Source organism: Felis catus, chromosome D1 (assembly GCF_018350175.1).
Source record: "Felis catus isolate Fca126 chromosome D1, F.catus_Fca126_mat1.0, whole genome shotgun sequence".
Taxonomy (NCBI): domain Eukaryota; kingdom Metazoa; phylum Chordata; class Mammalia; order Carnivora; family Felidae; genus Felis; species Felis catus.
This window is the reverse complement of record NC_058377.1, coordinates 21,645,367-21,660,026: the sequence shown is the minus strand read 5'-3', so window position 1 is coordinate 21,660,026 and position 14,660 is coordinate 21,645,367. Positions and strand designations below refer to the sequence as shown.

The 14,660-nt window shown below is 44.9% G+C and overlaps 1 protein-coding gene across 1 annotated transcript; it reads right to left on the bottom strand.

Moving 5' to 3' along the window:
• Window positions 1–3,704: 3,704 nt before the first annotated feature.
• Window positions 3,705–10,608, bottom strand: PANX3 (pannexin 3). Its single transcript, XM_011286419.4, has 4 exons — window positions 10,265–10,608; window positions 8,908–9,050; window positions 6,050–6,264; window positions 3,705–4,562 (listed from the first exon to the last, which is right to left on the bottom strand). The coding sequence occupies exons 1-4, from the start codon at window positions 10,443–10,445 to the stop codon at window positions 3,923–3,925; spliced, it is 1,179 nt and encodes a 392-aa protein (XP_011284721.1). The 5' UTR covers window positions 10,446–10,608; the 3' UTR covers window positions 3,705–3,922.
• Between the last annotated feature and the right edge of the window lie 4,052 nt (window positions 10,609–14,660).

The following is a 14,660-nucleotide window of genomic DNA, read 5'->3' as shown; positions in this document are numbered from 1 at the left end:
GAAAGCCTATGAGGCCGAGATTTAACTAGGATCTGGGACAACACTGGTGACTAGAAAAAAGGCTTCTGCCCCTTCAAGTTAGGCTCTAATAGGGAAGAGAAGAGTTTTAATAACGAGCTAGCACTAAGTAGGCACTCAGTAAATGTTTCCCTGATGAAACCAAAAGTATGTTTCTGGACCTCTACCTATATTAACTTAGCGCTAACTTTGTAACCAAGGTCTATCTAAAATCCTTGGGGCGCCTGGGTGGCGCAGTCGGTTAAGCGTCCGACTTCAGCCAGGTCACGATCTCGCGGTCCGTGAGTTCGAGCCCCGCGTCAGGCTCTGGGCTGATGGCTCGGAGCCTGGAGCCTGTTTCCGATTCTGTGTCTCCCTCTCTCTCTGCCCCTCCCCCGTTCATACTCTGTCTCTCTCTGTCCCAAAAATAAAAAACGTTGAAAAAAAAAATTAAAAAAAAATAAAATCCTCAAATAAGGAGGGTAGGCAATTTTTAGGAGGCAGTGCTGGTAAATGCTCAGGTCTGGAAGACAAAACACTTGTATTTTTTTTTTTTTTTAAGTTTACTTTTGAGAGAGAGGCAGAGAGAGAAGGGAGACAGAATCCCAAGCAGGCTCAGTCAGCACTGTCAGCACGGAGCCCGAAGTTGGGCTCCAATTCATGAACGGTGAGATCACGGCCTGAGCCAAAGTCAGGAGTTGGATGCTCAAAAGGCTTGTTGTATTCTTATTCCAGCAATGCCACTAACTAGCTGAATAAGCCTGTGTGTCACAGGTTTTTCCGTTGAAAACTGAATATACTATTTAGAATAAGGGAGGCTAGTGAGGGTTCTAAACTGGTGTAAAATATAATTACCGTTAGACAGTCAAAATGTGGACTGCTGGAGTTGTATATGGAAATTAAAGTATGTACATAGTTAAAACAAATTCAGTGAATTACTGGAGAAAATGTAACACTAATGTGTGTAAGTAACAATCAGAGTTCAAAAAAAGGTTTCAAATTGATGACCCAGCTATTTCATTTCTGATTATTGTAAAAATAGTGACAGGGTCAAGACAAAATGGTTTTCACACAGAAGTCTTATGAAAGTTCTTTCACATCCTTCCATAATGAAAGCTGCCCTTGTTGCATGTGGCTGAGTTTTAACAGAGCGACTCTTCAGGATGCCAGTGTGCTTTCACAGCCATACTCAAGGCAGCCATAATAGATACATTTTTGGAAACTGCCAGGAATATTTTCTGCCCACAAAATATCCACAGTCAAATATCCACAATCATGTCTTTGCTAGTGTAGGTTGGCTCTTGGAACCTGAGAAAAGATAATTGAGTGACAGGAAGAGATTTTTTTTTTTTTTTTAAACCTATTTGCAGGGACGCCTGCAAATAGGCGCTTGGTTGGTTAAGCCTCTGACTTGGGCTCAGGTCATGATCTCACCCTGCATCGTTAGAGCCCTGCATCCGGCTATGTGCTGACAGCTCAGAGCTTGGAGCCTACAGCCTGCTTCAGATTCTTTGTCTCTGCCCCTCCCCCGTTTACGCTCTCTCTCTCTCAAAAATAAATAAACATTTAAAAAATTAAAAAAAAAACCTATTTGCCAACTGCGTGATTTATTTGCTGTTCATCTGTATTTTGTCTTTGCAGGCTTTGTGATCTGACTTTATTTTCATTGTTCCTCTTCGTATACAGGTTTCATACCTAGTGGGAGGGAAAGTGTGTTCATTCCTTTAGTTTTCAATGGATTTCAGTGGAATTTGCATTACAATATGACTTTTTCTTCAGTAGAAACGTTTCCTTGCAATTTATAAAGCATTTTGGGCAAGTTTTAGAAATTTAGAAAATATAGTACAAAGAAGCTTTTAAAAAAATCCATAATGTTGCCACATAAGGTGAGCCACTTTTATTTTATTTTTTTATTTTAATTTTTTTCAGTATATGAAATTTATTGTCAAATTGGTTTCCGTACAACACCCAGTGAAGGTGAGCCACTTTTAACGTTTGTATGTGTTTAATACCTTCATGCATTTTCATATATGTTAGATAATGTTTTTGTTCACTGACCTTTATTATCATTTTGTGGTGTTATTATGATTTCTTTATAAGCATAATTACAACTTTTTTTATTAATGTTTATTCTTTTTTTGAGAGACAGAGACAGAGCGGGAGCATAAACATAATTTTAAATGAATGCTTAATATTCCAGTTACGGCATAATAATTTTACATGATTACTTCCATGTTGTTTGGCTTTTTGCTCAGCAATTGCTGTGGAGTGCGTTTCTGTGCACAAAGTTTTTATTAATGTTTATTTTTGAGAGAGAGGTACAGAGTGCGAGTGGGGGAGGGGCAGAGAGCGAGAGACACAGAATCCGAAGCAGGCTCCAGGCTCTGAGCTGTCAGCATGGAGCCTGATGCGGAGCTTGAACTCACAAACTGCGAGATCATGACCTGAGCTGAAGTCAGACACTCAGTCGACTGAGCCAGCCACTTGCCCCACAAAGATTTTTTTATACAAGATTATTTAGGGGCTGGGTCTGTGTGCTCCAAACAATGTAACATGGTTGAGCAAAATTCAGTCACTTACTTATTCAGATTAATACTTATTTAGTGCCCACTATGATACAACCTTTAGGAAACTTGTTAAAGAGGAAAAGGCAAATGAGTGGGCAATATTCATACAGTGTAAGAATTTTTATCTCAGAGGTAGGTATTGAATGATATGGCAGCACATAATTAGGGAAGAGGGGAGAAGATAGGGAAGCCTTCTTGCAGGAAATATGTCTGGGCAGACTCAGAAGGAGAGCTGGTGGACAGCCAGTGAAGAACGGGGGAGGGCATCTTGGGCAGTGAAACAGCATATTCAAAGGCTCAGCGTTGTGAGAAGCATGGGAGCAATGTAATTTTTCTGCTTACCTATATGGAGAAGGGTCTAAATGGTGCATACAAAAATTCTCTGAAGAAATATGCAGCTCTATAAATGAAATATCAAATGAGAGACAGCATGGTATCGTGGGCTGGGCAGGGCCTCGGAAGTCAGATCAAGGTTCCATTAAATTCAGATGTAGGAATGGAAGTTAGAAGCTAAGAGGGGGTAATAAAGAAGAGAGAGAAAGGGCCCAACAGCACTTTCCTGTCTTTCCCATTTAGTTCTAATGGTCACTATTCAGTGACTGGCTGTAAGTGGAGGAGGCGTGGCATCTCCTGGAGTATTCGAAGCACGCCTGGGCCCCTCAAGAGTTGTGAAGAAGCCCATAATCCCAGCCCTTGGGGAAGTGGTCCACTGGTTTAGATGATGAAGAAAACCCAGAGCTCCACCCCTAGCTGATGCACGGCCCCAGCCTCGTTCTAGGCTGGCCTAACCCCCAAAAGCAGATAAAAAGGTCCTGCCATCATTGTCTTCTATCCCACTCTGCAGGCCACACAGGACTTGGGCAAGGTCAATGACTTCCACAAAGCAAGCTGGCAAAGTTCCTAGGATTTCAGACCACACCTGAAGCATTTCACATTTTTATTCACTTAACAGATTGCCCCTTTGCTCTTTGGGTTGAGCTGAGCGTGCGTTCCAGAAGGGCAATGGAGTGCATATACTGAAAAGAACCTGCCTCCATAAATAGCCTTTAGCACCTTCTTTCCTTATAGAATGTCTAGACTTCAGCTGAGTTTTAGGTGTTTTTTTCCCCCCTATCCTCATAGAATGCTCTAGATCTAATTTTTTAGTTCTTTGACTCTTCAGCTCTAACTTTCAGATTTGTTTTCATGCGTTGATTTTATCTTCTCACCTTTAGGAAAACATGATACAGGATGTGATTCAGCTGAATCCACACTTAGCATTTCTAAAGCGGGTATTTTTGTACCTTAGTGTGTGAGGCTTGTGAAGAAGGAGAGAGATTTTCACTTTCCATAAAATTTCTTGCTCCACGGTTTTTTAACTAGGGGTTTTCATCACACACCCTTTGGGTGAGATGTTTAGGTTTTGTGGGTTCTAAGCCAGCCAATAATGTCATGAAATCGACCACTGTGTCAATGTTGTGCTTCTGGGTGGTCGTGTCCTTCAAAACACATAAGACACTCAACCAACTAAAAGAGTTGAGTTCAGAGATGTTGGCTCGGAGGAAAAGGAGGATCACATTGAGATCATTGATGGGGCATCCCAGCATCTTTCTGCTGAGGAGATCGAAAGCTGGCAGCATCTCATAGATGGATAGGAGCCGTTTGTCCCACCGACATAGTCGTGTGAGGTTGTATATTATCACCGGAACCAATAGGGTGTATATTGTTAAACTGGAGAGACTAACAATTTGCAAAATGGACAGAGAGGTCAGCCTGCATGTGATCAGATGGGGCACGTGGGTCTCATCACTTAGGAGGCCTGTCTTGATGGAACAGCTGAATTCCTCTTGGAAGAAGACATCCAGGTGGAAGTGGCCAAGGTACAGGTAGATGGCTGAGGTGAAGAGGAGCAGGAGGGAGTTCCTCAGGAGGTAGGTGGCCACCAGGGAATGTGAGCGCTGCTTACAGGCCAGGTACCGCTCTAGCAAGGGGAATTCAAAGTATCGTTCTTTCCGAGCCCTGGGCAGGGGAAGAAAGGAGGCAGGGTGAGGAGAGACCATTTGGAACCATATCTGAGAGAGCCACGTGGGGCAGTAATGGAATCTGTGTATGCCACGTGGCATTCTTGGCTCACATGAAAGTCTGCCTTCCTGGAGCATAACCACCCCTCTCCCTAAGGAGACGTGTGAGTATGTCTTAATTTTCCAGCTGATGAGTGCAGTGTGGTCAACCCAGGGAATGATCAGTGGATAACAAATGGCCACACTGGATTTCTGCCCAGCAGAGCAGACTAAACCTGTAAGCCGAAACAGGATCCTTAGGAAGCAATAAGCGTATTAAATTAGCACTGGACGGGGAGTCTAAATAACCACGTTCTGGTGCTTGGTCTGTATACTGTGTGTATGATTTTTAGGCCAACCCACCCATTTTATGAAAATAAACATGCTAACAAATATTTGCTGAGAGCTGTGGTGTTCAGGCACATGTAAGCCAGTCTCTGCTCTGAAGGAGCTTGCAGGCCGCCTTGTGGGGAAGGGGCGGATAAGGTACGCCAATAGGAAATAATAGTAGTGCTTGATTTGTTGCTAAACTGGTGGATACAAACCACGGTGTTGTATAAGTTAGGAGAGAGGTACCAGCACGGGCTGGAGTGTTCAGAAACCTTTATGGAGAATATTGTCTTGGAGCTGGATGGAGAGGTGGATGGAGTTCAGAAAGACACACAGGAGAGGAACGTTTTTCAGAGGATAGAGAATGTGCACACACACAAGACAGAATATGCTTCCAAAGCTCAGTTCAACGCTCCTGTTGGTGGAGCCTACCTCGGCTGCCCTATTTAAAATGGCACCACTCCACAACCTTCCAGCTTTCCTGACCCCCATACTTGGCTTTGCTCCCCCGCTCCCATACCACTTATCTTCTGCCATATGATTTGCTCTGTGTTGTGTTTATTTGTTGTCTCTTTCCCCTCCGTAGAATGTGAGTCCCTATATGGGTAGGTATACCTTTGTCCCCTCCCCACCCCTGCCTCTGACACACACAAGGCACACCGATGGGTCTGGAGCACCCAGAACAGTGCCGGGGCCACAGCAAATTAGGCATGAATGGCTAATCAGGAGAAGAGGAGGAGACTGCCTGGGCAAAGTGGGAGGTTTCTGTCACTTGGTGGTCAGAGGTGTGAAAAAGTAGAGGGCCTTGGGAAAATATGTGGGAGAGTTTGGGTTTTTTCCTGCAGGCATGGGGGGAGGTTCTGAGCAGGGGAATGGTATACAAAAGTGGTATATTAGAGAGATTAACCCCCTTGTGACACAGGATGTTCATCTATAAACTAAGGAAGAGTCCTTTCTGTCCTCCCTGTACAGAAATGATGGAAAGTTAGTGAGATGGCGTGTTAAACTCTTTGGGTTCATGAGAAGGACGGTACAGAGGATAGTTTGACGATGACCCTGCACGCCATGTTAACGCTCAACTGAGGCCTTCAGAAATGGGTGGGAGAGACAACTCACTTCTCCAGCTCATCCCAGAAAACATGGGGGTCTGAGCTTTTCTGCCGGATCTTCAACATGTGCTGCACCAGGCGGATGGAACGATTGTAGGATTTGTCCAGTTCGCTGATGATGAAGAGCAGATCCGAGCTGAGGGCCGGCTGGGCTGCATACTGCCACAGCAGAACAGGCAGGTACATGACCACAGCCAAGGCCAGCAGGGAGTAGGGCAGGGCCTGTGGGGTGAGAGTGAGCTGAGGAGGGGGCCCCAGTGTGTAGAGAGAGCTCTGAGAGAGGGGCTCTCATTCCCTGCTTCCTGTGTCAGGGAAGGAAGGCGGTGGGGGGAATGAGCCACCACAGGCCCAGGACGTAAGGCTGTCTACCGACCTGGCTGAGTATGTTGAAGCCCAGAGGAGAAGGTTTGCTGAATCTCCATGTTCCCCAGCTGCACTCCTCAGATCTGGGGTCTGTGTAGGTATGTAGGAGCCCAGGGAGGACAAGGGGAGGGAGAGGGATATAAGGAGGGAAAGAGGGAGACAGAAGGTGGGGGAGAGCGACAGAGAACCATGAGAGTCCCTCCATTCCCCATGCATGTTAGCCTGGGTCGCTAAGCAGAGACCATGGCCAGCAGTGGTCATGGCATCACATCCTAGGGGAGAGTGTCCGCCTTCTTAATCTTCCACCTCTCTTTCTTTGACTCCTCCAAGTTCTTATCGCCAGACACCCAGAGTCTGTTAGCTTTCAAAGTCCAGTCAGGGGCCTCAACATGGCTGACTTTGGCTTAGACCCTCCAGAGACTGTCTTGGAAGACTTTGGGGCTATTCCTGTTCTGTATGTATACAAGCTGACGTTGACGAATGGGTGAGTCTTGTGTCCTCAACTACACAATTTACCACCTGAGGTAAGGGACTTTTCCCTACCACACCAACAGGGGCTGGGCCGCTATTTTACCCATAGTAGAAACTCAACTTGGTTTTTTTTTTGTTTTTTTTAACATTTTTATTTTTGAGACAGAGAGAGACAGAGCATGAATGGGGGAGGGGCAGAGAGAGAGGGAGACACAGAATTGGAAGCAGGCTCCAGGCTCTGAGCCATCAGCCCAGAGCCCGACGCGGGGCTCGAACTCACGGACCGTGAGATCGTGACCTGAGCTGAAGTCAGACGCTTAACCGACTGAGCCACCCAGGCGCCCCATAAAACTCAACTTGTTAAAGGCTTTTTAAGCTCATTTGTGCCAGGTGCTTGACATGCATTATTTCATTTACTCTTCACAAAGATGCTATCAGGTAGGTCCTATTAGTATCTCTATTTTACAGGTAAGAAAATTGAGGCATGAAAAGGTTAAGTAAGCTGTACAGGGTTATACATCTCGTGGATGGCTGAGCAGGATCAGGAACTAGGCAGTCTGATTTAGGAGCTCATTAGAACTACTTGACTATAGCTTCTCCTGAACAACGGTTGGCTTTTATTTTGGAGGAGAATTTGAAGAAAAAGAGGGAGGATGCATATTTGGTTTCAGCTAGATGGAAGAAAGTGTGTGTGTGCGTGTGTGTGTGTTTCTGAACTAAACACGAGAGACATGTTAGGAAAACTATACTAATCCATGAGAAAAATTAGAACCTTTTCATTCCTGTTCTAAGACATGGCATTTCTTGAAGATAAGCATCACCCCCAGAGATTCTGTTCCAGTAGGTTTGAAGTGGAACCAGAGAATCTGGGTTTAAAGAGCTCTCAGGCAATCCTGGCGGTCAGACAGTTTGACTCTTTTCACATTTGAATCCCCTCTGCAGTATCTTGCCCTTGTTGCCATCTGGATGCTGTTTGAACACTTCCACTGACAGACACCCCATGAACTCTTTCCATTAAGTCTGTAGTTTTGCCTGGGTCCCGGACCTGTGTGGCCTTTTGAGGCCTTGTAAATTGTCATAACTTAAAAATGTCACCAGTGACTTCCAATTCAACATTGTGAATTGGATACACACGTGACTTCTGTTCCCTCACGAAGCCCCACTAGCATGGCACCAAAGGGATAAAAAAGACATAATTCTCCAAGGACAAGGAAAACGGGAGACAAGAGCAAGAAAATGTTGCAAACTGGAAAGCAGTCGTCTGCTAGAAAATAGCAGCCTGTGTGTGGGGGGGTGGGTAGGGAGATGGGAGTTGAGGCAGGCCAAGCAAGCTGTTTTTGCAGCACAGAACTAGAAAGACTCAAGAGTTGCAGATATGAGGTGTGTCTGAAAATGGGGGTACAGGTGGGGTTGCAAACAGGAATATTGAAAAAACAGGCCCACAGATCTTCCCTATAATATGATGCACTTGTCAAGCGACTGCCCTTTCCATCCGCGGGCAGAATCAATCCGCCTGTGGTTTGCTCTTTGGAAACATTAAACCAAAGAGTTTCTGCACTTGGGTCCTTTGAAGGCAGGGGAACAAACTTGAGAACCATGTTAGTTGAGTGAATACTGAGTGCTGAGACCCACAGTTGAGTCCCTAGAGTGTTGGTAACCGAGTTTAATACCAACTGCCACCCTGGATCCACGCAATTAACGATCCAGTGATGCTTTTTGGGAATCAGCCCAAGAGAAAGGATTACAGATACCGATATTTGAGGTTTTCCCAGTGAAATGGCCTGAAGGGTTCACTGTAAACAGAAGGCTGCTGGTCAGCCAGCCTCACCCATAGGCACAAAGCTTCCAATCAGATAAAAGTGGGCAACCAAAGATCACCAGACATTTGAAGAAACATGAGAGTCAATGACAAAAGAAAAAAAAAAAAAACATGGGGTGGGGTGGCAAAGAGGCAAGAGAGAAGATAATGATGTGGTTCTAGCCTGCTCCACCCTGCCACGAAGCAGCCTGATGGAGCCCAGCTTACTTTACCTTGTGAGGCCACAGGGATTTCATCTTGTTCTGGCCAAGCTCATCCTGTTCGTGGTGAATAAGTGAGTCCCAGCAGGAACCGTCCACGTAGGCGGCCTGCCGGATGCTGAAGTTACTGGGAGAGAAGCATCGGATGGGGGGTCCTGGAATAAGAACACAGCTTGGAGGCAGCCTGGAGTTGGGAGTGGAGGAATGAGGACCCAGAGGACTATCAGCTGAGAGCCTTCCAGGGGATGCCTCCAGAGCTCCGCCAGTTTTTTTTTATCTGGCAGGCACTTTCTGATTCCCAGGCCCCAGTTTCAGGTTGTGCACTGCAGCGTCACCATAGGCCTGTTTGGCTCAGCTCCCTCAATGCACTGGCTCCCCTTTGACGTGGGTTCTTCCCTCTCAAAGCTTCCCTTGGAGTCCCAGACACGCGGGCAGCAGGGGCGCCCCACACTCCTGTGGTTTGGTGGTGACTTCTCCTTCCTGAGAGAACTGGCATCTTTTAGGTTCTAAAATTTAGAGGATTAATGGCCTGTTTCTGAGCCCAATCAAGGGTGAGCAGGAGGTCCTGAAAGGGAAGGGGCTCAGAGGGAGAGTTTTGTTTTTCCATGATTCTCCAGAGAGAGGTGGAAGGGGGAACCAATGGTTCTCTCCATCTTGTGGGGGAACGAAGAGGCAGTGGGAGGTTGACATACCTCTTTGGGAAACATAGTAAGCTAATCGTATAGCCAGAAAAGAAAGCCAGAAATCCCAATCCTCAGGAAGTCCACCTTTTCTTTAATAGAGGTAGGAAATTTGCTGAGTTAATCTAGTGCCTAGAACACCAGGTCTGTGTGTTTGTTAATGTGTGTGTGTGTGTGTGTGTGTGTGTGTGTGTGTGTGGCCACGGGCTGTGGGAAAGAAGGAATGGATTTATTTAGCACCTATGATATGTCAGTCTTTTAACATATGTCCTTAAATCAGAAACCCTGGAGGTGGAGAGTAGGCAGGAGGCTCTGAGACAGTAAGAGACTCATCTAAAGCATGGCCAACTAAGACCTTTAGCAGTCCTAGGTCCTGAAAAGATTATGGAGCCCTGATCTCTCTAGATCCATATGAAAATCAAAATAAAAGTTTAATTATTGCAGTGACATAAAATATATTAATACCAAAATTAAAGCTAAATATTTTTACTACAAAAGTTCGGAAATGGTTTTCAAAATTTTTGGTGCCTCTGCTCTGCTGGTGCCCTAAATTCATGCATAGACTGCTTTTTGGGTAATGCCCAGGCCAAAGTCATGACACCTGGACAATATGGGAGCCACTTCGGAGTCCATGCAAAGAGTGAAACAAAGTGGGGTCTCTCATACACTGGGTCTTGGAGGCTACTTACCGGAAGAGAACTCCTGGGCAAATGCTAGGGACATCAGCAACAAGGGGAAGCCCACAGCTATGAACTTGACCATGCGGTCCAGGGGAAGTTCCAGGTGCAGTCCTTTGAGGCGGGGTCCCCTACGGTCGGGCAGCAGGGCATCTGATAGCATGTACTCTGCAGCTGTGTGTGCGAGTGACATGGTGCCGCTGACCTTTGGGGTGCAGAGGCCGCAGGAAGGGTCCCAGGACCGTGGTGTGGGGAGATGGCAGCTTCAGGCAGCTGGCTTTGAGCAGACAGTGCCTGCGGCCCCAGCCTCACGGAGATCTGTGCTAGGAGCAGGCACTGGTTCTCTAAATAACTGGCCAGGCCCTGAGCCAGGCATCTGGTAATTAGAGGGAGGCATAGCTTAGTGGGTCCTCACTGGAGGAGGGTCGGGCTTCAGCTGGGGCTGGTGCCAGGCCGCTCTCTCTGGGTTGTCCCTGAGCACATGGAGTCCCGTGGCTTTATGCTGCCCTTTCATTAATAAAGTATTTTTGGTGGGGTGGTGGAGAGAAGGAGAGTTGTGGAGCCAGGCCCCCCCCCCCCATGTAATTGGTGTGGAATTTGGGTGGAGATTGCTTAAATGTGGTGAAGGCCCTCATTTTGTGGTCTGCGTGGGAGAGGAGCCCCCAACACCCAACTAGGATTGGTGCTCTTACATAGTATTCTTTGTCTTGCTGGTGATTTTTGCTTTGGGCCCAGGATCTTTCCCAGAAACTACTCTATATTTGCTGTTGAATTTCCTTCCCGGCCTCTGGTCTTTTCCTACAATGTTTCAGCCACATATTTACAATTTATGCATATTTACATTTTTGTTTGTTTGTTTGTTTTGGTATATTTTAGCCCCCTTTGAATCTCTAGGAAGCTGGGAGATGGGTGGCAGTATTGAATAGTGGAAAGGATAGGACTTTTAAAATTTGCAGGGAAAAGTCTCCCACTGGAGACCTAGCAGTACCCATTTTTTTATTGCTTGACTTCAGGCAAGTCACTTTTGGCTCAGTGTTCTCCTCTATCAAATGATTTTACATTGTAATCTTACAAGCTTATGAGGATTGACTAAGAGTATTGTACGCGAAGGTGCTTTGCAAAGTATAAAGTGTAGCGCAAATGTCAACTCTATTTCAGTTTGGTGGAGTTGGGTGGGTGGAATAGCACAGGGTACTTACTCTTGTCTCTGGTGCTACTTCTAGACTTGGCAAAGAGAGGCCCTGACCTTGGTCTTCACACTGGCTGCCTCTGGCTGAATCCTTCTCACAGGCTAAGTGTCCATGGGGCTAAGGAGCTGTGACCTTTCAGAGCACATGCACCTGCTCTAGACCACTCTTCTAGTGCCTGAGACACTGTGATTCCCCCTCCAGGTGGCCCCGTCCTGCTTCCAGGGCCTGTACAGGTCTTTTCCTCAGGTGCATCCTCCCAAAGGTAGATCATGCTGGTGGTGTGCACTCCTGGGCCTAAAAAATGGCTTGTTGTGGGGATTTGGATAGAATTTAGAAGTCGTGGGATGCCCACACATGCAATCGTGAGACTTCTTGCAATGTGGGACTTAGCTGGTTTGGGAAGAAGGGATCTGAGGAGTCTGGGGATTCTAAATTCAAAACTGGCATTCCTGATCATTATGAAGGGTGTGTGTGTGTGTGTGTGTGTGTGTGTGTGTGTGTGTGAAGGCAGACAGACAGAACATATTTTATTTAACAGTTTGTTAGCTTGATCTATAACTTTAAAATGTATAGGTATATGGTATGTGGCCTTCTATTTAAACTGTTTTTCCTGGGCTCACAAATGTTTAGACTGGGCCTGCCTCTGTCTCCATCTCCAGGTTAGAGGCCAAATCTGATTTAGAGCTGCCCTGTGTTTGCTGAATGGAATGAGACAGGCGTGGGAACAGGAGAAAAGATCCTTTCCTATTCCCCATTAGTATTTCCACACTCCCATTTCTGAATCTTTTCATAATGTGTGTTTTTGCCAATGTTTATTATTGGTTTGTGTGCGTGTATTTTCTTTTGCCTAAATCAGTTTACATTTTGGAGAAGTATAATATACATACATTAATATGCATGTATCATAAGCATAACGTTCAATAAACTTTCTTCTGATCAAAAAATAGAACCTTACTAACACCCCCAGAAATGCTTCCTTTTTTTAAAAAATAATGTTTATTCATTTTTGAGAGACAGCGAGACACACAGCACAAGCGGGGGAGGGGCAGAGAGAGAAGGAGGCACAGAATCGGAAGCAGGCTCCAGGCTCTGAGCTGTTAGCACAGATCTCGACGTGGGGCTCGAACCCATGAAGCACGAGATAGTGACCTGAGCTGAAGTCAGACTCTTAACCGACTGAGCCACCCAGGTGCACCCCCCACCAGAAGTGCTTCCTAAGTATCATTTCCCAAAGGGTAATCGTTATGCTAACTTCTTTTTTAAAAAATTTTTTGTTTATTTTTGAAAGAGAGAGAGAGAGAGAGAGAGAGAGAGAGAGAGAGACAGAGCATGAGCGGGGGAGGGGCAGAGAGGGAGACACAGAATCCGAAGCAGGCTCCAAGCTCCTAGCTGTCCGCACAGAGCTCGATGTGGGGCTCGAACCCGCAAACCGTGAGATCATGACCTGAGCTGAAGTCGGTCGCTTAAATGAGCCACCCAGGCGCCCCTACTTCTAATGGTATAAATTAGTTTTGTCTTCTTTATACTTTCTAGAAGTGGAATCATAAGTATATATTCTTTTGTGTCTGGCTTCTTCTTTTTTTTTTTAAATACAATTTATTGTCGAGTTGGCTAACATAGAGTGTATACAGGGTGCTCTTGGTTTTGGGGTTAGATTCCCATGATTTATCACTTACACACAACACCCAGTGTGTCTGGCTTCTTTTGCTCTACATCATATCCTCAATTTTGGGGTGGTTTCAGTTTGCTGAACTTTTGTTAAAGATTTTGCATTTATATTTACGAAAAAGAGCAAGCTTGATTTAATTTTTCTTTCTTGTGAGGGCTTTGGCACATTATGCTGGCCTCACTAAACGAATTAGAAAGTGTTTCTTTATCTGTTATCTGGGAACGTTTGTGCAAGATTGATGTCAGTTCTCTCCACTAAATATTCGGAAGCATTTATTAGTGAAGCCATGTAGGCTTGGGGTTTTCTTTGTGGTGAAGTTTTAGTTAATGGACTCAGTTTCCTTGATAAATATTTGACTATTCGGATTTTCGGTTCTCTCTTCTACTAGCTTAAATGCACTACTTTTCTATTGCTGCAATAAAACTATACTAAAAGTGAAGGCTTAAAACAGCAAGCATATTATTTCATTTTATCTCCTCATTTGCCTGTTGATGACCACTCACTTTGCTTTTAGAATCTTTAAGTCTCAGGACAGCATATACTTAACTTGTCTTAAGTGGTATCATACTGCTCTCTAGAAAGGCTTTGTTGCCCGAAGTTCATCTCAAAGATTCTGTAGATCAGAAATTTAAGAGCAGCCTAGCTGGGTTGTTCTGATTCAAAGTCTCTCATGAGGTTATAGTCAAGATGTCAGGGTTGCAGGCAACCAAAGCCTTCAGTGGGACTAGAGGATCCAAATCCAAGCTCACCCAGTGATTACTGGCTGGAGTCTCAGTTCCTTGTTAGGTGTTGGCAGAGGCCTTAGTTTCTTACCATGTGGGCCTCTCTACAGGGCAACATGGCGGCTGGTTTTCGCAGAGCAGATGTTCCAAGAGAGAGCAAATAGGAAGCTGTGCTGCCTTTTGTGATCTCACCTCTGAAGTCACATTGGCTGTTTCTATTTTTTTTGTATTCAGTAGAAGGAAGCCATGAAATCCAGCCCATATTCAAGGAAATTAGGCTCCACATTTTGAAAGGAGTGTCAAAAAAAAATTGTGGAATATTTTAAAACACTATAAGGGATTAGTTAAATTTTCGAGGAAATTGTCCATCTTTCATCCAAACTGTCAACTTTATTTCACGTACCGATATTTATAATATCTTCTTATTAAATTGCATCGATATTTTATTATGAAAGCATTTAAATATAAATCAAGGTTGAAAAGAATATACAGTGAATATCTGTGATGCTTCTACCATTAGCATATTTTACTCTGCTTGATTTTTTACACGTCTATCTATTCATCCCTCTATCTACCCTTCAATCTGTGTTATTTTTCTGGGTACATGTCAAAGCAAATGGCAAATATTCACATACTTGTCCCTAAATACTTCAGCATGCACATCGTTAATTATACTTCAAAATTTGCAGCTTGTTTCTTTCTTTTTTTATTATATATAAATATATGTATATATTTAATGTTTATTCTTGAGAGAGAGAGACAGAGGGCCAGCAGGGGAGGGGCAGAGAGAGGGGGAGACACAGAATGCTAAGCAGGCTCCAGGCTCT

Excerpts from the sequence above, each read along its gene's own strand:
- PANX3 (XM_011286419.4), bottom strand. The coding sequence starts at position 10,445 with ATGTCACTCGCACACACAGCTGCAGAGTACATGCTATCAGATGCCCTG. Across the intron at positions 9,051-10,264 it reads TGCCCAGGAGTTCTCTTCCG|GACCCCCCATCCGATGCTTC; the intron begins GTAAGTAGCCTC and ends TTCTTATTCCAG. Across the intron at positions 6,265-8,907 it reads AATCCCTGTGGCCTCACAAG|GCCCTGCCCTACTCCCTGCT; the intron begins GTAAAGTAAGCT and ends CTCACCCCACAG.